At 44.0% G+C, this 27,473-nt stretch overlaps 2 protein-coding genes across 10 annotated transcripts in view; one reads left to right on the top strand and one right to left on the bottom strand.

The window, feature by feature from the left end:
- Positions 1 to 27,473, top strand: part of MGAT4A (alpha-1,3-mannosyl-glycoprotein 4-beta-N-acetylglucosaminyltransferase A) — a 504,464-nt gene that overhangs the window by 130,803 nt on the left and 346,188 nt on the right. The window lies entirely within an intron of this gene.
- Positions 1 to 27,473, bottom strand: part of INPP4A (inositol polyphosphate-4-phosphatase type I A) — a 148,741-nt gene that overhangs the window by 3,246 nt on the left and 118,022 nt on the right. For 4 of the 9 annotated variants that reach the window (XM_067704218.1, XM_067704222.1, XM_067704221.1 and 1 more), the window contains 2 exons: positions 25,627 to 25,781; positions 14,302 to 21,870 (listed from right to left, as the gene is read on the bottom strand). In XM_067704218.1, coding sequence (XP_067560319.1) covers positions 21,690 to 21,870; positions 25,627 to 25,781 — 336 coding nt within the window. In that variant the 3' untranslated portion in view covers positions 14,302 to 21,689. Of the gene's footprint in view, positions 1 to 9,896; positions 10,056 to 14,301; positions 21,871 to 25,626; positions 25,782 to 27,473 lie in introns of those variants that run through there. The other 5 variants (XM_067704220.1, XM_067704224.1, XM_067704223.1 and 2 more) reach the window with 3 other exon arrangements.

A 27,473-nucleotide genomic window follows, 5' to 3' on the forward strand; every position in this document is an offset into this window, starting at 1 on the left:
TGATTTCTTTCATAAGTATCTTATAGTTTTCTGAGTACAGGTCTTTTGCCTCCTTAAGTAGGTTTAGCTCTAGGTTATTTTATTCTTTTTGATGAGGTGGTAAATGGGATTGTTTTCTTGATTTCTCTTTCTGATATTTTGTTGTTAATATATAGGAATGCAAGAGATTTCTGTGTATTAATTTTGTATCCTGCAACTTTACCAAATTCATTGATGAGCTTTAGTAGTTTTCTGGTAGCATCTTTAGGATTTTCTACATATAGTATCATAGCGTCTGCAAATAGTGACAGTTCTACTTCTTCTTTTCCAATTTGGATTCCTTTTTCTTCTCTGAATGCCGTGGCTAGGACTTCCAAAACTATGTTGAATAAAAGTGGCAAGAGTGGACATCCTTGTCTTGTTCCTGATCTTAGAGGAAGTGCTTTCAGTTTTTCACCATTGAGAATGACGTTCGCTCTGGGTTTGTCATATGTGGCCTTTATTATGTTGAGGTAGGTTCCCTCTATGCCCACTTTCTGGAGAGTTTTTATTATAAGTGGGAGTTGAATTTTGTCAAAAGCTTTTTCTGCATCTATTGAGGTGATCATAGGGTTTTTATTCTTCAATTTGTTGATGTGGTTTATCACACTGATGTGCAGATATTGAAAAATCCTTGCATCCCTGGATGAATCCCACTTGATCATGTTGTGTCATCCTTCAAATGTGTTGTTGGACTTGGTTTGCTAGTACTTTGTTGAGGATTTTTGCATCTTTGTTCATCAGTGATATTGGCCTGTAATTTTCTTTTTTTGTGATAGCTTTGTCTGGTTTTGGTATCAGGGTGATGTTGGCCTCGTAGAATGAGCTTGGGAGTGTTTCTTCCTCTGCAATTTTTTGGAAGAGTTTCAGAAGGGTAGGTGTAAACTCTTCTCTAAATGTTTGATAGAATTCACCTGTGAAGCCATAGTCCTGGACTTTTGTTTCTTGGAAGATTTTTAATCACAGTTTCAATTTCAGTACTTGTGATTAGTCTGTTCATATTTTCTGTTTCTTCCAGGTTCAGTCTTGGAAGGTTGTACCTTTCTAAGAATTTGTCTATTTCTTCTAGATTGTCCATTCTATTGGTGTGTAGTTGCTTGTAGTAGTCTCTTACTACCCTTGGTATTTCTGTGGTGTCCACTGTAACTTTTTTCACTTCTAATTTTTATTGATTGGAGTCTTCTCCATTTTTTTCTTGATGAGTCTGCCTAAAGTTTTATCAATTTTGTTTATCTTCTCAAAGAACCAGCTTTTAGTTTCATTGATCTTTGCTATTGTTTTCTTTGTCTCCATTTCATTTATTTCTGCTCTGATCTTTATGATTTCTTTCCTTCTACTAACTCTGGGTTTTGTTTGTTCTTCTTTCTGTAGTTGCTTCAGGTATAAGGTTAGGTTATTTGAGATTTTTCTTGTTTCTTGAAATAAGATTGTATTGCTGTAAACGTCCTTCTTAGGACTGCTTTAGCTGCATCCCATAGGTTTTGGATCGTCATGTTTACATTGTTGTTTGTAGGTAGTTTTTGATTTCTTCAGTGTTCCATTGGTTATATAGTAACATATTGTTTAGCCTCCATGTGTTTGTGTTTTTTTTACAGTTTTTTCTTTTCCTGTAGCTGATTTCTAATCTCATAGCAATGTGATTAGAAAAGATGCTTGATATGATTTCAATTTTTTAAAATTTACCAAGGCTTGATTTGTGACTCAACATGTGATCTATCCAGGAGAATGTTTCCTGTGCACTTGAGAAGAAAGTGTATTCTGCTGCTTTTGGATGGAATGTCCTATAAATATTAATTAAGTCTATCTGGTCTAATGTGTCATTTCAGGCTTATGTTTCCTTATTAATTTTCTGTCTGGATGATCTGTCCATTGGTGTGAGTGGGGTGTTAAAGTCCCCCACTGTTACTTGTTACTGTCAATTTCCCCTTTTATGTCTGTTAGCATTTACCTTATATATTCATGTGCTCCTGTGTTGGGTGCAAAACAAGACTCATATGTATGCTGTCTACAGGTGACCCACCTCAGACCTAGGGACACATACAGACTGAAAGTGAGGATATGGAAAAATATATTCCATGGAAATGGAAATCAGAAGAAAGCTGGAGTAGCAACACTCATATCAGACAAAGTAGACTTTAAAATAAAGACTGTTACAAGAAACAAGGAAGAACACTACATAATGATCAAGGGATCAGTCCAAGAAAAAGATATAACAATTGTAAATAAATATGCACCCAACATAGGAGCACCTCAATATATTTTTCATCTTTTTGATTGCAGTCATTCTATTTGGTATGAAGTGTTATTGAATTGGGATTTTGATTGGCATTTCCCTAATGGCTAATGATATTGAGCATGTTTTCATGTGCTTATTGGCCATTTGTATATGTGTGTAAAAGTGTCTATTCAGATCCTTTGTCCATTTTTCATTTGTCTTTTTATTGTGATTTTTTGTTTTTTATTTTTGTATATTAGGTATACAAGTTCCTTTTAAAGACGAACGATTGGCCTTTGACATGTTTTCTCCCAGTTTGTAGTTTATCTTCACTTTCTTGATGCTGTCTTTTGGAGCAGTTGTTAATTTTGATGAATTCCAAGTTTTCCTTTTGGTGTATCTAAAGGAAACCACTGCCTCTTCCAAGCTTATGGAAATTTATTCCTGTTTTCACCTGAGAGTTTAGTTTTAGCTGACATGTAGGTCTATAATCCATTTACAACATAATTTCTGATACCTTTATTAGTGCCTATATTTTTAAGTTTTAGTTGTGATAAAATGTACATAACGAAAAATTTAACATCTTAACCATTTTTAAGTATATAGTTCAATAGTGTTATGTAATTCAGCTTGTTATGCAACCAGTCACCAGAACTCTTCTCATCTTGCAAAACTGAAACTCTCTACCAATTAAACAACTCCCCATTACCCTGTCCTCCCTCCCACCCGCTGGTAACCACCAATTCTACTGATGTTGAGCAGCATTTTATCATTTCAGGTCTTTGTTAACTATTTATAGATCTTCTTTGGAGAAATATCTATTCAAGTTCTTTGCCCATTTTTAAAAAGTGTTGTTTGCTCTTTTGTTAAGTTCTAGATGTTCTTTGTATATTATGATATTAACTCCTTACCACATATGTGATCTGGATATGTTTTCTCCCATTTCTTTTCACTCTGTTGATTGTGTTCTTTTGATGCATAGTTTGCAATTTTGATATAGTCCAGTTTATCTGTTTTTACTTTTGTCGCCTGTGCTTTTGGTGTTGTAGCCAAGAAATCATTGCCCTGTCCAGGAAAGCTCTTCCCCTAAGTTTTCTCCTAGGATCTGTATTGTTTTACTTCTTATGTTTAGGTCTTTGTTCCAATTTGAGTTGATATAAGGTAAGGGTCCAATTTCAGTCTTTTGCATGTGGATATCCAGTTTTCCCAATCCTGCTGAGAAGATCGTCCTTTCCTCATTGAATGGTCTTCTGCGTTGTTTAAAATTATTTGCCCATCTATACCAGGGTTTATTTCTGGCCTTTTTATTCCACTGCACTATGTGTCTGTCTTTAAGCCAGTGCCCCACTGTTTTGTTTTTGTTTGTTTGTTTGTTTTTTGCAGTACACGGGCCTCTAACTGTTGTGGCTTTCTCCCGTTGCGGAGCACAGGCTCCAGATGCGCAGGCTCAGCGGCCATGGCTCACAGGCCCAGCTGCTCTGCGGTATGTGGGATCTTCCCGGACCGGCATACGAACCCGTGTCCACTACATCGGCAGGCGGACTCTCAACCACTGTGCCACCAGGGAAGCCCTGCCACACTGTTTTAATTACTGTCGTTTTCTATTAAGTTTTGAAATCAGGAAGTACTAGACCTCCAACTTTGTTCTTTTTCAAGATTGTTTTGGCTATTCAGAGTCCCTTGAGATTCCATATGAATTTTAGAATGGATTTTTCTGTTTCTGCAAAAAACACCAATGGGATTTTGACAGGGAGTATGTTGAATCTGTACACTTTGGATAGTATTGGCATCTTAACAATATAAATTCTTCCAATCCATTCATAGGGGATTTCGTTCCATTTATTGGTGTCTTCTTTAATTTTTTTCAGCAACTTTTTGTAGTTTTCAGTATGTTAGACTTTTGTGTCTGTGGTTAGGTTTATTCCTAATTATCTTATTCTTTTTGACTCTGTTGTAAGTGGAAATGCTTTTTAAATTTTCTTTTCAGAATTTTCATTGAATGATGGATTAACATGTAATTTTTATTGTTAAATATAACAGGAAGGTACATAGGGTATTGTTTTTTTCATTGAGGCATAGTTGATTTACAATGTTAGTTTCAAGTGTACAACACAGTGATTCAAAATTTTTTTAGATTATAATCCATTTAAAGTTATAAAATATTGGCTATATTTTCTGTGCTGTACAATATATTTTTGTAGTTTGTTTTATACATAGTAGTTTGTACTTCTTAATCCTGTACCCATGTCTTGCCCCTCCCCCCTTCCCTCTAGTAACCTGTAGTAACCACTAATTTGTTCTCTGTTATATCTGTGAGTCTGGTTGTTTTGTTATATTCGTTTTATTTTTTAGATTACAGATATAAGTGATAAATAGTTTTTGTCTTTGTCTTATTTCACTAAGCATGATGCCCTCCAGGTCTGTCTACATTGTTGCAAATGGCAAAGTTTCATTCTTTTTTATGGCTGAGTAGTAGTCTAGTGTGTGTGTCTGTGTGTGTGTGTCTGTGTGTGTGTGTGTGTGTGTGTACATATATATATATATACACACCACATCTTTATCCACATATCTGTTGAGGTTGCTTCCATATGTTGGCTATTGTAAATAATGCTGCTGTGAACATTGGGGCATATTAATCTTTTCAAATTAGTGTTTTCATTTTCTTTGGCTATATACCCAGGAGCAGAATTACTGGCTCATACAGTAGTTCTAGTTTTAGTTTTTTGAGGAATATCCATACTGTTTCCATAGTGACTGCACCAATTTACATTCCCACCAACAGAGTACACAGGCTCCCTTTTTTCCACATCCTCACCAACATTTGTTATTGGTGTTCTTTTTGATGATAGCCATTTTGACAGGTGTGAGGTGATATCTTGTTGTGGTTTTGATTGGCATTTCTCTGATGATTAGTGATATTAGTGATTTTCATATGCCTGTTGGCCATCTGTATGTTGTCTTTGGAAAAATATCTTTTCAGGTTTTCTGCCCATTTTAAAATCAGGTTTTTTTTTTTTATATTGAACTGTATGAGCTCTTTATATATTTTGGATATCAACCCCTGATTGGTCATATCATTTTCAAATATTTTCTCTCAGTAGGCTGTCTTTTCATTCTGTCAGTGGTTTCCTTTGCTCTACAAAAGCTTTTAAGTTTAATTAGATCCCATTTATTTTTGCTTTTGTTTTCTTTGCCTTAGGAGACAGATCTAAAAAATTGCTACAATTTATCAGTGTTCTATGTTTTTTCTTCTAGGATTTTTTTTATGGTTTCCAGTCTTACACTTAGGTTTTTAATCCACTTTAAGTTTATTTTTTGTATGTGGTGAGAGAAAATGTTCTGATTTCATTCTTTTACATGTCGCTGTCCAGTTTTCCTAGCACCGCTTATTGAAGAGACTGTCTTTTCCCCATTTGTATATCTTGCCTCCTCTGTCATAGGTTAATTGACCATAAGTGTGTGGGTTTATTTCTGGGCTGTCTATTCTGTTCCACTGTGCTGTGGTGTCTGTTTTTGTGCCAGTACCATACTGGTTTGATGACTATAGCTTTGTAGTATAGTCCAAAGTCATGGAGGATGATAACTCCAGCTATGTTCTTCTTTTTGAAGATTGCTTTGGCTATTTGGGGTCTTCGTGTTTCCATACAAAGTTTAGAATTATTTGTTGTGGTTCTTTGAAAAATGCCATTGGTATTTTGATAAGGATTCCACTGAATCTATAGCTTGCCTTTGGTAGTATGGTCATTTTAACAATACTGATTCTTCCAGTCCATGAACATGGTACAATGTATCGTTCCATCTGTCATCTTCAATTTTTTTATCACTGTCTCACAGTTTTCCGAGTAAAGGTCTTTGATCTCCTTAGTTAGATTTATTGTTAGGTATTTTATTCTTTTTGATGCAGTGGTAAATGGGGTTGTTTTCCCAATTTCTCATTCTGAAAGTTCATTGTTAGTGTATAGAAATGCAACATATTCCTGTATATTAATTTTGTATCCTGCAACTTTACTGAATTCATTGATGATCTCTAGTAGATTTTTGGTGGCGTCTTGAGGATTTTCTTCGTATAGTATCATGTCATCTGCAAGCAGGGACAGTTTTATTTCTTCCTTTCCAATTTAATCTCCTTTTATTTCTGTTTCTTGTCTGATTTCTGTGGCTAAGACTTCCAACACTATTTTGAATAAAAGTGGCAAGTGGGCATTCTTGTCTTGTTTCTGATCTTAAAGGAAATGTTTTTAGCTTTTCACTGTTGAGTGTGATGTTAGCTGTGGGCTTATATATGGCCTTTATTATGTTGAGGTATGTTCCCTCTATAGCCACTTTCTGGAGAGTTATAAATGGTTGTTGAATTTTGTTAAAAGCTTTTTTGCATGTATTGAGATGATCATATGATTTTTTTGTTGTTTTGTTTTTTGATTATATGATTTTTATTCTTCAGTTTGTTAATGTGGTATATATATCACATTGGTTGATTTGCAGATAATGAACCATCCTTGCCTCCCGGAGATTAACTCCAGTTGATCATGTTGTATGATCTTTTTAATGTATTGTTGAATTCAGTTTGCTAATATTTTGTTGAGGATTTTTATATCTGTGTTCATCAGTGATATTGGCCTGTAATTTTCTTTTTTGTGATATCTTTGTCTGCTTATGGTATCAGGGTGATGCTGGCCTCCTAAAATGAGTTTGGAAACACTCCTTCCTTTACAATATTTTGGAATAGTTTGAGAAGGATAAGTGTTAACTCTTCTCTAAATGTTTGGTAGAATTTACCTGTGAAGCCATCTGCTCCTGGGCTTTTGTTTGTTGGGATTTTTTAATTTTTATTTTTAAGCTGTTGCTATAAACTTCTTAGAACTCCTTTTGCTGGGTCCCATAGATTTTGGATCATTGTGTTTTTCTTTTCATTTGTCTTCAGGTATCTTTTGATTTCCTCTTTGATTTCTTCAGTGATCCATTGGTTGTTTAGTTGCATATTGTTTAGCTTCCACGTTTGTGTTTCTTGTAGTTGATTTCTAGTCTGATAGCATTGTGGTCAAAAAAGATGTTTGATGATTTCAATTTTCTTAAATATGCTGAGGCTTTATTGCCTAGCATGTGATCTATCCTGAAAAATGTTCCATGTGTGCTTGAAAAGAATGCATTTTCCTTTCTCCTGGATGGAATGTTCTATATATATTAAGTCCATCTGGTCTAATTTGTCATTTAAGGCCACAGTGTTTTCTTATTGATTTTCTTTCTGGATGACCTGTCCATTGATGTAGGTGGGGTGTTAAAAGTCCCCTGCTGCTACTGTGTTACTGGTGGTTTGTACCTTTTTATCTGTTAGTATATGCTTTATGTATTTAGGTACTCCTGTGTGGGGTGCATATATATTTACAATTGTTATATCTTGATGGCTTGGTCATTATATAATGTCCTTCTTTGTCTCTTTATATAGTCTTTGTTTTAAAGGTGGGTTTTTGTTTTAAAGGTGGTTTTTTTTTGTTTTTGGTCTAATATTGCTACCCCAACTTTGTTGTGATTTCCATTTGCAGGGAGTACCTTTTTCTATCCCCTTTCTGTCTGTGTGTCTTTAGATCGAAGTAAGTCTGGTAGGCCTCATATATATGGGTCTTGTTTTTCTATCCATTCAGCTACGCTGTGTCTTTTGATTGGAGCATTTAGCTCATTTACATTTAAAGTAATTATTGATAGATATGTACTTATTGCTGTTTTGTTAATTGGGGGTTGTTTTTGTAGTTCTTTTTTGTTCCTTTCTTCTTTTGTTCTCTTCCCTTGTGATTTGATGACTATCTTCAGTTATGTTTGGAGTCCGTTCTCTTTTTTGCGTGTGCATCTATTATTGACTTTTGGCTTGTAGTTACCATGAGGTTTATGTATAGCTCTCTATATATACAAACACACATGTATATATAATGATTATTTTAAGTTGCTAATCTCTTAACATGAAATGCATTTTAACAACCCTGCGTTTTTGCTCCCCTCCCTCAACACTTACTGGTTTTCATGTCATATTTTACAGCTTTGTGTATCTATTAACTACTTAAAGAAGATGTCGATGACTTTTTTTCTTTTAACCTTCTACTAGCTTTGTACATGGTTAATTTACTACCTTCACTGTATATTTATCTTTAGCAATGAGCTTTGTCCTTTCCTGATTCTCATGTTTCTAGTAATGGCCTTTTCTGCTTAGAGAAGTTCCTTTAATATTTCTTGTAAAGCTGTTTTTTTGGAGCTAACTCTTTTAGCTCTTGTCTGTAAAACTTTTGATCTCTCCATCAATCAGAATGAAAGCTTTGCTGGGTAGATTATTGGTTGTAGGTTTTTCCCTTTTATTACTTTAAATATATTGTGCCACTGCCTTTTGGCCTGCAGAATTTTTGTGCCTGCCCACTGGTGTGTGAGGTTGGTCCCAATATAGTGTTTTTATAATGTTGCCAGTTAACTATAAAGTAGATCACCATGTAACTATCATCCAGATCAACAGAATATTGTCTGAACCCTCTGTAATGCTTAACATTCCTCAGAGACCTGCCTGCTCACCCCCAAGAGAAAACCACTGTCCTGGTGTTTGCCACACTATACTATTAACTTTGCCTTCTCCCTTGAGCCTGTTGAATTTGGCTCCTTATAATGTGTTTAGAATAACTGATTATATACAGAGAAAAGCAATAGTCTAGTGCTGAAATAAGATTTCAACTGAACATCAAAAGAAAAATCTTTTCATTCGGTGAGCTTTTTTGAATAGCTCCTGTGTGGCAGGCATTGCACTTGCTGGGCAAAGTAAAAGGTAAGTAACATGATGAATGAGAGACGCATAATACAATACGCATATAGTCAAGGCTGATTGAGGACATTTTTTTTTTAAGGGCCAGCTCATTTTGTGGAGAGAAATCGCCATAGAAGAGGGCATGCCTGAGATGGGCCTTGAAGGAGGAATAAGAAAGCTATGGGGAGGTGGTCCAGATGAGAGGGAGTGTGGATGTGGACCAGGGCTGTGAGTGTGTGGATGGAAATTATGGAATGGGTTGAAGAGATATGATCTTAGTGGCTGATGGGATGTGGAGGGGAGGGAAGGTGACCCCAGGGTGGAAGGTGAGGTCATTTATCAGAGGAGAGCTCAGCCAGCTGGCGGGGGGGGGGGGGGGGGGGGGGGGGGGGGAGAATGCATGAGTTTGGTGTTGACATGCTATGTTTGAGACACCAAGACACTCAAGTAGAATGGCTGAGATATGGTTGGATGTTTAGATGGATCTGGAAATTTGGTAGTCATTAGCAATTGAGTGGTAGTTTATTCTATATGAATGACTAATAAGGTATTTCAGGAAAAGCATATGAAGTACGATAGAAGGAAATTATGGACAGAAACCTAGGGACCACCACAGTGCTAGTGGTGGATGGAGGACAACAAGCCAATCAGAGTGAAGAGGCAGAGTGAGAGACCAGGAAGGGAAAACCACAGAAGCCAAGGGCAGGGCGGGCAGCAGGGAGGAAGTGATGAGCTGCCATATGCCTCTACATCCATCTCTAAATGCAGCTGTGTTCTTCCTCGCTCTGGAAACAAGCACACTTCCTGTCCTCTCCAACCTGGCTGTTTTTTGTTAAATGGTACAACCGAGACTGACAGCACCATAAAGATTTATAATTGAATGCAGACCTGCCTGGACTGGCTGAAAAGGCCCACTGGAAGCCTGGTGCAGGAAGAGTCATTGCAAAGTAGTGCTGAAGCACAAAAGGGGTCTGAGGAGGGATTTGGAGTGCAGATATTCTGTTCCCACCCTCTCAGGAATCTGTGTCGGAGCTTGGGTAGTGATAACTGTAATAAAAAGAAGACAAAGTTAGGGCTTCCCTGGTGGTGCAGCGGTTGGGAGTCTACCTGCTGATGCAGGGAACACGGGTTCGTGCCCCGGTCCAGGAGGATCCCACATGCTGCCGAGCAGCTGGGCCCGTGAGCCATGGCCGCTGAGCCTGCGCGTCCGGAGCCTGTGCTCCGCAACGGGAGAGGCCACAACAGTGAGAGGCCCATGTACCGCAAAAAAAAAAAAAAAGACAAAGTTATTACCCGTTTGCCAAATCTCAGCATAGACTGGGGAGGGGCATTCTCCCCTGGGCAGCACAGGATAGAGTTGTAACTTGAGACTGGGGCAGTTTCCCTGGTGGCCACGGCTGGGGGCGGGGGGCACCTGTGTACGCCCACTCACAGGGCCCTGCTGCAGTTCAGAGCACGGCACAGAACCCACCTGCACCCTCCACCTAAAAGTCAACATTTGGCTTCCAGACACGTTGTAGGCTGACATCTGCTGTGCTGGTGTCACTGCCCACGGTCAGCGTAAACAAGGCGCTGGACTGTCAGTTCTGGCCAGTGCTGTTCTGCTTCCAGAATCCTGTGGGAGCATGGAGTGTGCTAAACAGAAGTTTCCATCTCTCCTGTCACTTCTCCCCCTGCCAGTGCCTGTGCTGCTTCGTGCTCGTGGGAATGAAAAATCTTTTGGGTTGACATACACCCCTATTTCACTTTCATTTCTATTTTCCTTCCTGTTCTCAAATACTGGATTTTAGCCACTGTAAATTTAATTACTTTCTACTTTTTTGGAAAGGGCCTTTGAGAGGAAGGTACATTTAAAAGTGTAAAGGTAATCAATACCTGTGAGGCAGCTCTGCCCTCCCTCTGGGCAACCCTCATGAGCATGTAGGGCAGGTCAGGCGCCCTGAGCTGTCCCCTTCCAGGGAACCTTTTGTTTCTGGACTAGGGTTTCATACGCTGCAGAGCAGCACCTGCACTGCAACTTCCTGAAAAGTCAACTCTTCATAGAGGCTTGTAAGGGAAGAGTTTGTCCATCTGCAAGTAGAGAGTTTCACAAGGGCTTGCTCGAAGGTGCTGGTCCTGGAAGGGCCCACGCCCAGAGCACAACAGGATGTCCAGACCTGAGGCCAGGCCCTTCTACTGGCCCAGGCTCCTGGCACTCTCCAGGCCAGAAAAGACGGCAATGCCAGAAGCTCTGTCCTGTGACTAAGGGGTGGCCCTGTGCCCGAAGGTCCACCTTGTGACGGCAGCATAGGAACACATCAGGCTGAGGACGATCTTGCAAGAAAACTTCAAAACTGGTTCCACCTTGCTGTTTGCTGTTTCAGGAAGGGGCTCAGGGGAATGGAACCCGGCGCTGTGGACACGGTGTGGGGGGGGTCCCTCAACTAAAAATGGAGTTACCACGTCGTCCAGTAGTCCCACTCCTGGGCGTGTACCTGGAGAAAATGCTAATTCAAAAGGACACATGCACCCTAGTGTTCACAGCAGCACTATTCACAATAGCCAGGACATGGAGGCAACCCAAGTGTCCATCGACAGAGGAATGGATAAAGAAGATGTGGCACATGTATACACAAAGGAATACTACTCAGCCATAAAAAAGAACGAACTAATGCCATCTGCAGCAACATGGAGGGACCTAGAGGTTGTCATACTGACTGAAGTAAGTCAGAGAAAGACAAATATATGATATCACTTATGTGTGGAATATACAATATGATACAAGTGAACTTATTTACAAAACAGAAACAGACTCACAGACAGAAAACCCATGGTTATCATAGGGGAAGGGGGGAGAGGGATAAATTAGGAGTTTATACACATTACTTTATATTAGTAATTAACACTATATGTGTAATTAGTAATTACACATATAGTAATTACACATTACTATATATAAAATAATATACACATTACTATATATAAAATAAACAACAAGGTCCTACTGTATGCCACAGCGAACTATATTCAGTAACTTGTAAAAATCTATAATGGAAAAGAATATGTATACATATATATGACTGAATCACTTTGCTGTATACCAGAAACTAACACAACATTGTGAATCAACTATACATCAATAAAAAATTTTTTAAAAAGAGGGGAGACCCGTTAGAACAGCCTGTAAGGAAGTTACAAACGTAACGGCCCTTTGAACAGCTGATCATTTTTGTCCTCAGCAAAATTACAAATGGGGAAACTCCAACCACCAGCCCCCCTTACCTTCTTCCAATCAGAACCTCTGCAGTCACCGCCCCTAGAACCAAGCAGCCAGGTTGAACCAAGTCACCCACTAACAGGCTGGAACGGAAACCCAGGATGGCATCGAGGAGGGGCAGGAGGAAGTGCACGGTGACGGTGGCCAGTGTCCTGAAACGTCTCCCCTTGCTTATATCTTTAAAGGAGCAACATTCGGGCTGGCTTAGAGGAGGGAGCCGTGCTGACCGTAGCAAACACTACAACATGTGCCTTATGCCAAAAATAATTCCCGATGAATTGTTCTAAATGTAAAACCATGTAAGTACTAGAAATAATAAGAACAGGTGAATATTTTTTAAGTAACCTCAGTATCAGCAAAGGCAGGAACCATAAATGGAATTAAACCAAGCATGTGCAAGGTGCCAAGTGCGGTGCTGTCCCTCAGCAAGGGCACAGCATGACACCCTCTCATGGACAAGGATGGGGGGCCAGCTCTGTCACCTCCAGTGGGGAAGCCAGGACCCAATTTCACAACAAACAGCAAAAAGAAAAAGACAGGTGTATATCACCACATAAGATTTTTTCACTCTGTAGACCCCCTACCTACCATCAACAAAACGAAAAGACAGCTGACAAGTAGGTTTAAAAAGACCACAAAATGTGACAGAGTGAACAGACTGTGTATTAAAAACACTTAGTCATATGAAAAAGATGTACACTCGAAGTCACAAAAGTAGAAGCACAAATACAAGTATAAAAGATGTTCAGTTTCAGAGTAATCAAAGGAATGGAAGTGAAACAAGGTGCCGTCCCAGCTCCGATGAGAAAGGGAAAGGCAGGTGGTGCTCCAGGTGGTAGCTTATGGGAGTACTCTGGTAGTATTAAAAGTTCAAAAATTTCAGAACATTGAAATTATCCTTTAGTTGTACATTTCTGCTAGGAATTTATCCAAGGGAGATCCCTAGGCACGTGTGCCGAGCACAAGATGCAACATAATGAAGAATCAGACCATTCACGGAGTGACATTTCAGCAAGTCACACAACGGGTGGCCAGGCAACCCACAGAGTTGACACCACCCACACTTACGGACGTGGGAGGGTATGAGCAGCAGCGAACACTCAGGAACGTTTGATGCCAATCATCTCACACTGCCCACTGTGTCCACACTTAGCACGCAGATCTCACGAGTGGTTCCTTCTCTCCTGCTGGAGGCATAAGGGGATTTTTCTCTGATACTCACTGTGGGTCATGGTCGATGATCTGGAGAGCACAATGACCCTGGATTAAAATTTCCTCGGTTCCTGGGACAAGATGGCAGAGTAGAAGGACCTTGAGCTCACCTCCTCTCGTGAGCACACCAAAATCACAACTAACTGCTGAACAGCCATCGATAAGAAAGGTAAGAACCTACCAAAAAAGATATTCTGTAACCAAAGACGTAAAGAAGGAACCACAACGAGACAGTAAGAAGGGCACACTCGCAGTACAGTCAAATCCCATACCCCTGGGAGGGGGTGGGTGACCTCCAAACTGGAGAGTAATTATATGGCAGAGGTTCCCCCACAGGAGTGAGAGTTCTGAGCCCCATGTCAGGCTCCCCAGCCTGGGGGTCTGTATTTGAGAAGAGGAGCTCCCAGAGCATTTGGCTTTGAAGGCTTAACTGCAGCATCTCCACAGGGCTGGGGGAGACAGGAGGAACTTCACTCTTACAGCGTGTACGCAAAATCTGATGTGCACTGGGCCCAAGGGCAAAAGCAGCAACTTCATACTCAGCACATGGAGGGAGGCTCAGAGAGGGCAAGCAAGCTGCTCAAAGTCACCAGCCAGTGAAAGGCAGAACAGGATAGGGATCCGAATCTGTCTGAAGCTGAATCCCACACCTCACTGCCCTCTACTTCCAACTAAGTGAAAACAGGATTATAAAACAGAAATGTCTCATGTTTACAAACACTGAGCACTCAATGCAATGCCCAGCAGTCCAGCCAGATGGTCCAGCCAGATGCCGGCCACAGAACCAGTCCTCCTAATGTATCCGAATGAATCAGGCAGACCAGGTTTAATGATCTCGTTCGTTGTTTATTGTCATTCTAAAGACTAGCACATTTACAGCATACATGGCTTTGAATGAGCTAAGAATATATAAAACGGTAACTATATGTTTATATATATTAATACTGTCCAAAACAAATAAATAAAAGTACCTTAATGCACTAAGCCTGGCAAATACAATTGTGTAGGGACAAAACTTATTATACAGTATTTGTACGTTTTTAAAGGAAACCAAAGGCAACTGTGCTGCAGACGCTTTCACAGAATCCACGTCACATCTGAGCTTTCAGTGTCTCAACGTTTCTTTTTAAATGGGTGCCTTATATAAGGAGCACTTGATGGAACCTCTATTTTACGGGAACCTGCACAACTGCCTTCCTTCTCCAACTGAAAACTCAAAGCTCCCGTGTGACCTGGGTACCTGCAGCCACCACGATGGGCAATGTGGCCCCCACTCAGCGAGCTTTGTAATCGTGCAGCGCCGCCGTGAGACTGACTACCGCACAGGAGCGGGGGAGTAACGCTCAGGTGGAATACTGAAACCTGAATATTTTCTACGTGATTAGCCAAGTCTTCGACTTTTATGGTGATCCAACATGAAGCCAAAATTAGGAAAATACTCACATAAAGGTGCCACATGCAAAACTGCTAACAGATGACAACATTTGCTATATTCCCTTTTGGTAAATGCAGGTAATGCTCTTCAGACCAAAAAAAAAAAAAAAATCTGAAAGTTGTATGAGTAACATTAAAAATACAAGGGAGTTTTAAAAAATGATGTTAAAATGAGTAAAGATGGAAATATATAGATACTAGAAAATGACAAATTAAATGAAATGGTGGAGGTGAAAGACTAAATCAGCCATACTGGAAGCTGTCTCTGCACATGGATCGACACAGCAGGAGAATCTGACACCACCTGCTGCCACCTGTGCAGTGGGCTTGCGGGACACGTTTCTCCACCTCCGCCCTCCACAGTGAACCCAGCTGTGCAGGGGTTGGTGAGCACCAAGGGTCCCTCACTGACTCACCCTCCACACCAGTTCACACTCACCAGTGGGCGTCAGGAGACAGCAGGCTCCAGGTGTGCACTGACTTCTGAGGAGGAAAGGATCTGAAAGGTCACCTGGTTCCACCCTTACCTGATGCCCACCCTCTGTCCCTGCCAAGGGGTGGTCTTGCCTGTGCTTCAGCTCCCCAGGCCCAGGCCTGTTACGTGTTTCCAAGTGGCATTTCTAGAGGAGCCCAAAGAATAGCATTTAGAATTTTAGGTAAAGGAACTTCCTAAGGGTTCACAAGTCATTAGGATCAGTATCATGAATATGTGCCACATACATTTCTTTTACAGCCTTTTAAATAACATGTAAACATAATGATAAAAACAATTGATAAAAACATATAAACTAAGAAAAAACTCTGCTATGTGCAGATGACTCATCATCATCTTATAATAGATGACCAGACATAATTTTCTATGAAATTCCTAAGTTTTATGGTCCATTAATCCCTTTCAAAATCTCATTTTAGGAGATATCTCAACTTTCTCAACAGCCATCTTACATAACAGAATGAGTAGTAACAATTATTGCAGACCTAAAAGACACTTTCATCAGACATTCAAACATGATTGTATTGTCTTCTAGAAGACAAAAAATTGGGAAACCCACCAGAGGACACCAATTTTGAAAATATTTAGGCTTCCACTGTCTCTATGCAAAATCCCCCATTGTTGACTGCGAGGCATCAGACAATACCACGTGCGAGGTCCTGACCTGGGGAAGAAGGGGAGACGTGCCCTGGGGCCGTGGACTACACACGGGGCATAAGGCAACAGGAGCCGGCTGGCCTCATGCCCTCGAGCAGACACCCTGTTCTTTAAGGGACAGGGGTGGCCCCTACTGTGCAGGCGGCTTTGCAGGTATTGTCTTCTAATAAGTCTTATCTCAGGCTGATTTATCAGCCTTTACTTCAACTCCTGGTTCCACCCGTGCTGTTACAGGCAGGCTGATGCACCAGAAGCACTCGCCCTGGCCGCATGAGACAGAGCGAGCGTCTTTCCCCAAAACTTCCCTTAACATTTAACATTTAGTGGTCTGCCCGGGATCCAATCATTTAAACTATTATTTACTGTTTTACATGGAGATTTTTAAAAAGTAGATTGTAAATCAATGCTCAATTTTGAGTTACTCAGTAAAAAAATAAGTTAGGTGAGCAGCTGCCTAAGTGGGTGTTTTAGAAAGTCTTAGCATTTCAGACGCACCTGGCTTGATTCATACAGGTAACTGTTGATACCTGTGTGGTTATGGCTGAAGGCTGTTTAAATGGGCAGTTGTTAACTCTCCACACTAGTGAGCCCAACATTACCTGCTATGGATTCCAACGCAAAAAACATGCTCTATAGACTCTTTAGTGAAATAGTTTTAAAAACATAAAAGTAAAAACCAATCCTTCAGGTCTTCTTGAAGAATTCATATATGACACTAGAGGGTACCCACATTTATTACATAACAGCTAATTAGAGGAAACCGTGTGTTCATGTTTCAACTTTTCCGTAAGTCCCTTCAGGAGGCCTGTAATGCTTGGGGAAAGCCTTCAGCTGCAGGGAATTAAACGCATATTTGCGACTTCCAACATTCTTCATTGTATTTTCTCTTCGACAACCCTCACTGGGGAAAAAACAAGCACAAGAAATGACAGCAGTAAAAAAGGAAAAAAGAAAAGACTTAAACTCAGATGAAATGAACTGATTATTTTCATAGCATTAAAAGAAAGGTTGATTAATTTAAATGGATGCCAGACTCATTTACGACAATACACACGTAAGATGGCGGGTTTCTGAACAAGGCAATTAAGAAGCACAGAGATGGACACAGGCTGTATGGGACTGCGAGGTTTGCATTTCCAAAAGCAGCACTGTATCGAAGTGGAGGACAACCTTTTTTTTTTTTAAGGTAATGGTTTCATGTATTTCGTGTCTGGTTATCTGAGGGGTCTATCCTAACTAGTGGTTCAGAGGTTCTGTCACATAGCAATTTAAGTGGAAAAAGTGCTACTCTTACCAAAAGTCTTTAAAAAGCTGCATTTTTCTATATTAGCAACAGCTGTTAACCGTCTCCAATTGAACATGCTGATTTTCCTTGCAGAATTCAACATGTAGCAAAACCATCTGGCTAAGAAGGTGGCTGTCACATGCTGTCTCAACCTGGGAGACAGCTGTCCCGGGCACACAGCAGTGCCGCGGGCTGTGCGATGGCTACATGGCTCTCAGCGCTGGGGCGTCGTGAAGAAGTGACCCCACCGAGGTCACCTTCTCCAGGTGAGCTGACCTCGTGGTCACCTCTCTCAGGAGTGCCACTGAGCCAGTGAGAGCCCACAGGGGCCCTGCCCTAGAGAACCTGCCACCAGCCTCTTCCGCTGCTGCATTGATCAAGGGTTGTCATTGGCAACCCAGTGGGCAAAGCAAATGCTCAACAGGAGGATGAGCTGTCAGGCAGGCCTCACATTCCCGAATGGGAGCCTCAGGGGAGCTCTCTGGGAAACGTTCCGATAGACATGAGATTCACAGGCAAAAGTGATTCTAAATAGGAATGACTTCCTATATAGCACAGTGTAAGTTCATAGTTTTATATTATTCTAAGACTAGCAGTTAAATCAACTAATTATTAAATTTAGTACAAAATCCCCTTTATGAGATGTAAAATTTGCAGTTACCAAGAAACAGTGATTTAAAAAAAATATTTCAAGTTGTCTGAAGTCCATTATGTCATGCATTTTAAAAAAATATCAGTGGCAATTGCTCAAGCCTTTTAAAGTGAAAATGACAATCTCATTATCAAGAACATGAAAAATATTTTTGGTAAGACAGTGATTTTATTCAGAAGATAAACTCGGGTATTTTAGAAAAGTATCCACCTGCTTGTTATATTAAGTAATTTAGTAACTCAGATATGCTTTCTTGTCACGAGAGCCTCAAAGCCCTCAGCTACGTGTGTGTCATCCTCACTGAGCGCCTAGGCCATACGAGCAGGGAGCCCTAGAGTAAGTAAAGACTGTGTGGGTCTAACATCCAATAATCAGATAAAAATACTCCGTTTAAAGCAGAAGCTATATAGGTGCTTCTTTAATCTTTGGAAGCTCTTACATTATTGGACTATTTCAGATATGGCTTCTCCATTTACAAAGAAAGGTACACACTTTTCAAAAACTACCTATCAGTAGTAAATGTCAAACTGCTTTGAGGAACGAAGAAGAAGAATTTGTGAACTGTGACGTTACCTTTTTATTTACATGTTAAAGAGGCTGATTACTGGTTTAGCTGGCTGAATATATACTACACATGAAATTACAGTCAAGATTACACTTTATTTTTAAATTGTGCTTATTTTCCCTCAAATGTTTGAATTTGGACTGAGTTTACAAAATCTGACTAATGAGGCTGATCACACGCTGACTCTATCACCCAGTGTTTAGACAAGCTCCAGCCTGGGGCTGGGGCCTGAGTTGTGGAGAGAGGCAAGCCCGAGCTGTGGTAACTGGTGTTTCCTGCCGCAGGGGCCAGCCTGCGTCCTAAGGCAGAATACTCTGATCCCTCACAACAGCTGCATTATTTTTAGGAGTCTATAGTACACACCGAGGTGGCCTTGGATAGATTTTTAGAAAGAGGGATTTAATTATTTCAAAGCTACATGATTTTTTTTATTATATCGATAAATTATTTCAAGGACATCTATTTTTTAAAACAAAAAATTAAAATTGAAACCCCAAGTGGCAACTAATTTTAGTGACAGCTCTGTTTTTCCTTTCTGGAGGGGATCTTCCCCTTCAGAACTCATCTGGACACGAGTGTCTTGGTGACCCTGAACATCTAGTCACCTGCGCTGACACTGCCTCAGCGCTAGCATTAGCTCAAAAGCAACTGAAAACCTTCACCAAGTATCAGTGACTCCCCTTTCTTGAATCATCTTCCCATCTTTGTTTTATCCTGCCTGTTACTTACTAAAGCAGGAAAGATTTCAAATATATATTTAGCCTGACTTCGTAAGGCCTTGGCGACATGAAAACTCAGCTCAAAGGCACGCTGAGCTTCCTTGCTCAGATATTCTAAAGCACCACCACCACCCCCAGCCTCGTCTGATCTCGTGGTGCGCTGTCTCCATCTCACCTCGTGACTGCAGTTAGAACGTACTACCTCCTGACCCACCCCTGAAGAGAAAACCCAAGAATCTTAGCCCCTCTCCTTCCATCCATTTCTCTCTTATCTTAGCAGCCAAGCCTATAGGAAGGCCTGGTGGGCACCATGACAGCCGGGGGCAGACAGCTGGGGACAGGCCATGATGTCCGTGAGGCCCCGCGGGGGGTGCCGGGGGGGGGGGCGCTTGTCTAGCTGGCCGCGGCCCCCATTTGCTGGGCGGGCGGTGGCACCCGGGAAGAGGAGGGGACACTCTGTGGGGTCAGAAGGGCCTCCCTCATCTGCGCATGGTCTCTGCCAGCCTGGAGGCGGGCACAGCATGTGTCACCCCGGGGGCGGCAGGAGTGCTTTACCCAGAACAGGCTAGGAGCTATGGAACGTGAACCGTAGGCCCTGCCTGCCCTCTTTCCAATAAAGGAACGAGATGGTCTCAGAAAGTCGACTTGTACACCTTGATGTGGAGGAGGAGAAGTGGTGGACACACCTCTCCACAAGAGTCACAGGCTGGCAGGACCTCACCTGTGACTAGTGTCATGTTGCTACAACTCAACACCACCAGTCACTTGGCATCTGAAGAGAGACTCCCTCCTGACAGATGTCTGGAGCTGCGCCACAGAGCAGCCACCTCATTCTAGAAAAGACAGAGCGACCACACTGCACTTGTGAGGAGAGTGGACTCAGCTGCCCTAGGCTCCCCCAGTGCTCAGGTCTAGGACACAGCGGGGAGGAGGATGCCCCTTCATCTTAGAATTTAAAGTCTGCACCTGCCCTCTGTCCCCCACTGCTTCTGCAGTCGTAACTGCCTCTACAGTTCCCGGAACCCAAACTCAGATCTGAGGCCAAACCAGAGAAACCCCAGAGTCAGTTCTGGAAGTCTGGGGGAGGGAATGGAGAGGCCAGATTTTGTGGTGGACTGGGTTTGTGTGCATGGCTGGGGGTAAAGTTTCTGGAAAAGCCAGCTTCTCTAAATTCACTCCAGTGTTTCTAGAGTGGTGAAAAGAAATCCACTTCCATAAAATGCAATATATGGGAAAGCCAGCTGGAGGCCAAAACAGAAGCACAACATAATCGGAGCTGGAAAACAGAGAAGCCACCGCCCGTTTCTTATGCAGGGTCTGTGGGGTTCCCTGTCATCTACTCTGCTGCCTTCAGAGGTGTCTAGCCACCGTTTTCCACACAGGAATGTTAAGGTTACAAATCCTCCCATTTTACAGACGTTGCCGTGTTAAAATTAAGAGCGATAAGAACAGAAACCAAAGTGACCTTTTCTCTCTCACACCTCCATCTGGCACAACTGCCCAAAAGTGGACCTTATTTTTTGGTAAATTTTGATTTTTTTCATAATTAACCATATTTGATTTGTAAGAGAGAAAAGGTATCTGGACTTGAATCTGGAATTAAAGCAGCAGGTTTTTTTTTTTTTTGATGAAAAATGCTAGTTCAAGAAAAATAAATGTATCTATAACTTCAACGGCCTTTTGCTACTCTGTGCATTTGTTCCTGGACCAGTTTAATGACAGAGATTTAGAAGAGTAATTCTAAAGTCACGTGCAATATGTTATTTTTATGTGCCTGACTTGATACGATGAGCTACCGTCCTCACAGCTTTGTGTCATCCCAACTTGGAAATAAGCAAGGAAATGTTATAATTCTGCAAACTGTTTGCTACTATAATTTCAGGGACTACGCTTTGAAATGAAAGCAGAAAGTACATGTCCTATTAAATAGGTTTATCTAGATGAGCCAGTTAGAAAGCATCTACACTTTTCATTTCTCTTCAAAAGGAAAGGAAAGGTTAGCAGTACATTTAAAGAATAGTATCAAATATACAAATTCTTTCCTGACAGAATTCCTCTCTCTAGGAAACAGGGCACAAGAGATAATACAGGTAATAAATAGTTTTACATCAGAAGGTAAGAGATTTGGTACAAGTAATTCCAGGCCAGCTAAACAAAGCAGTAACAGAGCTCTGTAAGAACATGTTACAAGCACTGAAAACTCTACAGAATTTAAACGAACACATCCTCTTGGTGAAATAATTTGGCAGGTGTTTACAATTCAGAACAACAAAATGTCAAACTGTAAGGCATGAAATACATCTCGGCGGACCATGCTCTGACACGCTCCTTCTGTCCAGTCGGGTACACGGTGGCTGGACATGTCTGGCACTTTTTTTTGGTGATTTGTTAATTTCTCATAACGATATTCATTTGCAACGCAATTTGGCCACCAGGTATGCTACGCTCAGGAAGAGCCACGCAATCAGTAAATTGGGGCTCAGAGCTAGTAAAGGGACGGAACAGAGGAGGCTGGGGTCTAGTCTTAAGTCTCGGATGGGCACCAGGCCGCTCAAGTTCTTCTGGGTGACTACCTCCCGTGTTCCAATGCTGTGAAAAGGAAGAAGGTTGGGAGAAAGGAAAAGAAAAAGGGAAAGAAAATAAAGGAAAAGGAGAGATACATGCAATGGATTTTCTCAAAAGTGTGGGGAAAAAAGAGGAGAACCAAAAGATAAGATTTAAAAAAACATGGAATGAAGCCACAACACAAAGAAAAAGATGATATGCAGAAAAGGGTGTAAAAGGGATACCAAAACAAAACGAGCAGTTACAAGAAAAACAGGAGAGAAAGAGAAGGGAAAATAAGAAGAAAATACTGTAATCTACTGAAAACAAACACGTGTAGGCCGACTAAATGGTTTTCCATGTTCACACCCTCGGCTGCCAAGCACACACCATGCTGCCCTGCCATGCTCGCACATGCGGCCAGACGTGGACTCCAAAGAGCAAGCTGAACATGAAGAACCATCGGGGCGTTTGACCTTCTCACAGGTGCCTGAGCGGCAGGTGGTGCAACTTATTTCGCCAAAGCTGCCTCCTGATTAGACGCTCACACGATAACCGTTTCCCTTCAGTATCAACTGCAGGCAGAGCCCTCACCAGACTCGCCTTGGCTTTTAGGCTGCACAGCGGCAGGGTGTGAGCTACCATTCCGAGTCACCATTCTGTGAGATGGGGTCTACCAAGAATGGAGTCCAACCCAGCTCACTGGAAACTGGGGGTCTGTCCCCCTTTGGTGCTACCGAAGAAATGTGCTGAGGTGAGGCTCCCGGAGGACCCTGGATGTGCCATTCTCACGGGGGGACGCTTCTCCTGCCACGAGCACTGATCACGGGGTCACGACCCCGGCCAGGGCAGTCTCGGGGGCCACTGGGGCTACTTAGGAAGGCCCACTGTTGTGTTTCGGTCCCTGCACTGGGGACGGAGGGGCACCACCAGCAGGGAGCTGGAATGGGCTCCGACGGCAAAAGCCAAGCGTGCGCATCTCTTCCCAGCTCCCTGGTCCGTGGTGTTGCTCGGCAGCCTCAAACAGGCGCTGGCGGGAGTGTTTATGCCACAGAAATTGGCAAACCAGACAGATCAGGTTTTGTTTTTGTTTTTGGAGAGAGCTGGCTGTCAAGCACTTGCTAGCACCGCACTGGCCAGTGCTCACCCGGGGCCTCCAGGACACAAGACAGCTGAGTGTCAGCCCTGCCCCTCCCCCAGCCCACCTGCCCCCAGCCGCCCCACCCCGCTGCCTGCGTGCTCTGCTCCTCCGTGGGGCAAGACGCAAGCCAGAAAGCAAGAGAACCACCGCAGGGCATGGCCAAACCGCCTGCTGCCTCCTTAGGGCTCCGGGCTGCCCCGTGGCTCCTGGCCACGCCGCAGCCAGAAACACCAGCTACCGACCAGCCACCTGGGGCCTGCAGCCTATGAGCTGACACGTCTTCCCCACACGGGATAATCCAAAAAGCAGAGAAGTGGGGGCGGGGGGGCGGGTAACAGTGTCACATGGAAACAAATGCATGAGGTCGGGTGGACAAGGGTGGCGAGCACGGCACCCGGGGCTGGTGCTCTGAGGATCCCGAGGGCGGCAGAGGCGAGGTGGCATCGAGCTTTGCTTTGGTTTTGAATAACTTCTTCAACGATTATTAAGGTAACATATGTTCACGGCAGAGGTTTTAGAAAATTCAGAAAAACCTAAATAAACTTTAAAAAGACATCCATGATTGGAGGCAGATGGGGGTTTCAGAGAAGCAGAGGGAGGCCAAGGGAATGATGCCCGTCCCGTGGGAGGAGGGTCCTTCCCTACTCAGGATCCCGGGGTCCCTGCCGTAATGTAGGAAAGCAAGGCCGACTTCCCAGGCTCAGAGCGCTCAGAGCAGTGGCAGGATGATTACCCAGAGGGTGGGTGGGCAGGCCCCCGGGACACTGGGTGCGACTGGTATGGGAACAACCTGTCAATTTGTATTAAAGGCCTTACAAGGGTGTACACTCTTTAACCTAAGGAATCAACAGGGCAGACGTGGGTAGGAGAAAACACAAGGGTATTCACTGCACCCTTATTTAAAGTGCTGGCACACTGTACACAGCTTAAAGATTCAAGGACAGCAAATTGGATAAATTATGGTGTGCTAAACATGATAAGGCCCACATTCATTAACCTGAAAAAAAGCTCACAAGACAGTTAAGTGAGAACAGTAGACTAAAACAGTGGGCAGAATTACACATCTAACTGCATCTGTTTGTGCATATGTTTTGTGTACTATTCAGGGACTGGGTAAGTTGACCAATGTGTGGGTTAAGCACACTCACACTCATACGTATGTATCTGAACATGCATCAGGATGTTAGCAGTGTTCCTTGTAGTAGCAGGAATACGGAGAATTGTCCTGTGGGCTATGGGCTGGTGTGGGAGTCACTGGGGTAGGGGCTTATGTGGATTTTCTGATTTTCCTACAAGGAAACCCACGTGATCAAAGTTGTGAGCGTGCCTCGTGTGTTGTAAGCCTCCCAGTTCACCTGTGCACGTGTGGGTAACTGCCCATAGCCCCTTGGCGGGCTGCAGGCCAGCAGATGGGGCCGCCCGTGTGTCTAAGGAGCCACCTGCTCCCTGGTCTCACCAGACCTTTGTGCTCAGACGCAGTCAGAACAAACACATCGAATGTGTTCACGAAGACAAGACTGGATAGAGGGGTACCAACTGTACGCCTGACGCGCGCCTACGGCACGGACCTCATCCTAGTATCTGCCCCACAGCTAGAGCTGTGTCCCTCCATTTTTCTCGTCTCTCTGCGGCCGGCGGCCTGCGTCTCACCAGCGCGGTCCTCCCCTCCACCTCGCAGCTGACCGCACCAGGGACGCTGAGACCCCACCGCCTCCCTGAGGCCGAGGCAGGGAGAGTGTGAACTTTCTAAAAGTGCATCAACAGGCAGCCCTGAGGTCACGAGGTTTGGGTGAACTTGGAAAGACCAAACAGGAACAAATGGTTCCAGTTCTACAAAACGCTACTGTCAAGAGGTAGGCGCTCAGGCATCGCTTTCGTGTAAGACTGTGAGAAGGTGAAACGGCAGAGACATACAGAAAGGATAAGAGAATTGAATGCTTTGAAGAATTTGGTGAGAGGACAAATGGTACAGAACACTCAGTAGAAGTGACTTGGAAACGAGACTAGAACAGCATTGGCGGCCACATGGAAGAAGACAGGAGGAGCAGGTTTCTTATCCTTTCTTTTGGTATGTGAGGGGAGGTGCTCCCCGGCAGTGCCGGAAACAAGGCATCGCTCGGCAGCGCACAGAGTTTTAGTCCCTGGTTTCATCCTGCAAACACGCCTGCTGCCTCGGAATCAGAACATCATTAGGGCAAGGTGGCCACGGCACGGGGACAGGGGAGGGGCTGCTGCCAGGAAACACTGGACACTGGGCTCGTGAAAGCAAACCCAGCCCACCACTGGGAGAAGCGGAGCCAACCGGCGCAGCCTGCGGACGCTCGGTCTCCCCTCGGTTTGAAAAGAGACAACGTGGGATGGGAACAGCCGGGGCCTGCTGGGATGCCCGGGCTCTGAGTCGCACCCACAGCAAGATGAGTGGCCGGGGCACACCGGGCACCAAAGGGCAGCCACACGGCCGCCTCCGAGCTCACCACCTCCCTCCCCGCTGCCTCGGCTCGCCCGCTTCAGTGCGGTCCCACTCAGACACAGCGCCGGCTCTTTTCCCCCCCTGACTCAAGAGGACACTGGATGTGATGGGCCTGGAGTTTGACTCGGCAGACGTGGAGGAATTTTCCAAAGCCAAACTAGAGCGCGGCCGCCGGGCCCGGGGGACTCACCTGCGCATGCACTCCAGGGCCTGCGTGAAGACCTGCGGGGCCATGCCGTGCTCGTGCTGCAGGATCAGGCACTGCTCCAGTGTCACCGACATGGCCGTGCGGTCCTTGGCGCTCTTGCAGCTGGTGAACCGCACCCCATTGAGGCGGCGGCAGACCTGCCAACGGGAAGGCAGGCTTTACTTAGGGGGAGACGGGACAGGTCGCTGCCCCGGGCCACCTCCCGGGGCCTCTCCCACAGGACGCTGCTGCCTCCCGGGGGCCCCGCCGTCTGCTCAGCCACATTCCCAGCTCTGCCCGGACCAGCCCTTTGCTGCCCACCCCCTGGGGTAGGTCAGAGAGCTCCCAGGATGCCCAGCCCCCGCCAAGTCTCTAGGCCTTTCTGGAAGTGACAGCACAGACCCACTGGTCTCTACACGCTTCCTCGTCTGCACAGGTGGGAACAGCTCAGCAGACCCACTTCCCTGTGGCCACCTCCTGCCCACCAGGCTCCCCTCCAGCTCGACCCGGGGCCCTGTTACAGGGCCCAGCGCACCTCCCCTCCCAAGTGAGGAGCTCCCGTGGAGGGCAACCCCCCTGCTGAGAAAAGACCGCCTCAGGGCACCTCATCTCCCCATGGAAGGACACCTGGGAGCATTTGCTCTGCATTACTGGGAGCAATCCTAGGCACACAGTCCCCGAATCGAGAAAGCTCTAGAACAAAAGACTTTTTTTTTGGTATAAAGTTTGTGGCAGCCTTGTTTGGCAACATGACCAGCTCTTGAGTGGATGTCAAACTATCTACAATTTTTATTTATCCCATTTTGTATACATATTCATACTTTTCAGTAAGACAGTATTCAGGAGTTTGATTCCAGGGTGCTGCCCCAGATCCCCTGGGGATGTGAAATCATCCACGTGCACGTTACACACAGGTGATGTGCACCCTATCACACGCCTAGGTACCAACTGTATACCGTATCACCTTTCTGAAATGTGGAGCCCTGTGAATTCTAAAACACCTGCCCACGAGAGCTTCAGATAAGGGCCTGTGGACCCATAGGAGATGCTGCATTGTGAGAACAATGTGGGTATCTCACGAAGAACCATGTGACCTAACGCCAGTGGGCTCCGTGACCTGCTCTTCTCAGAAAAACACCAGAGGCGCTGCAGGCTGCCCTACAGACGGCCCCGTGCCTGCTTCTCGGGCCAAGAGGCCCCAGCCGAGACCACGCAGCCACGGCCAGGGATGCCGCTCTACAGAGGACAGTGTGGTCCCAAGCACGGTGTCTGAAGGAGGACAAGACAGAAAGGACCCAAGCAAGTTCAGCCACGACCGTCAGGAGGAAGACGGGCATCTCGTGAGAACAGACAACAATTTCTTTTAAAGATTCTAAGCAGCCCCTGAGCTAGGTGAAGAGTGAATTAATAAAATCATAACTGATGAAGTGAATGGGGACGTGCTCACTAAATTCCACAGGCTGGAGAGTTCATGACCCAGACACGTGGCATAAACCAAACTAAAAATAGGGTCAAAGAAAGTTACACTCATAGATGGTGGATCCAGAGCTCCATGAGGTTCTGGAAGGTGCAGCAGGGTGGCCACAAGTGCATCCCTGCACAAGAGGGAAGCCTGCAGCACCAGGCTCCAGGCTTTGTGGGGGGACTATCAGCCACTTCAGGGTGCTGGTGGGTCTCCCCATGTGTGAATTAGGCCCGACTAATAATATGCCAACTCTGTGTGTGAGTCCCAGTGTGGACAGGTCCCCTCATCAGGGGTGAGTGAATGACGAGCTGTGAAACTGCTCTGATACCCGGGCTCAGAGCAGGAACTCCACAAATTGGTGAGAAAGTATCTGAGGTCTTCAGGG

Source organism: Pseudorca crassidens, chromosome 14, assembly GCF_039906515.1.
Source record: "Pseudorca crassidens isolate mPseCra1 chromosome 14, mPseCra1.hap1, whole genome shotgun sequence".
Lineage (NCBI taxonomy): Eukaryota > Metazoa > Chordata > Mammalia > Artiodactyla > Delphinidae > Pseudorca > Pseudorca crassidens.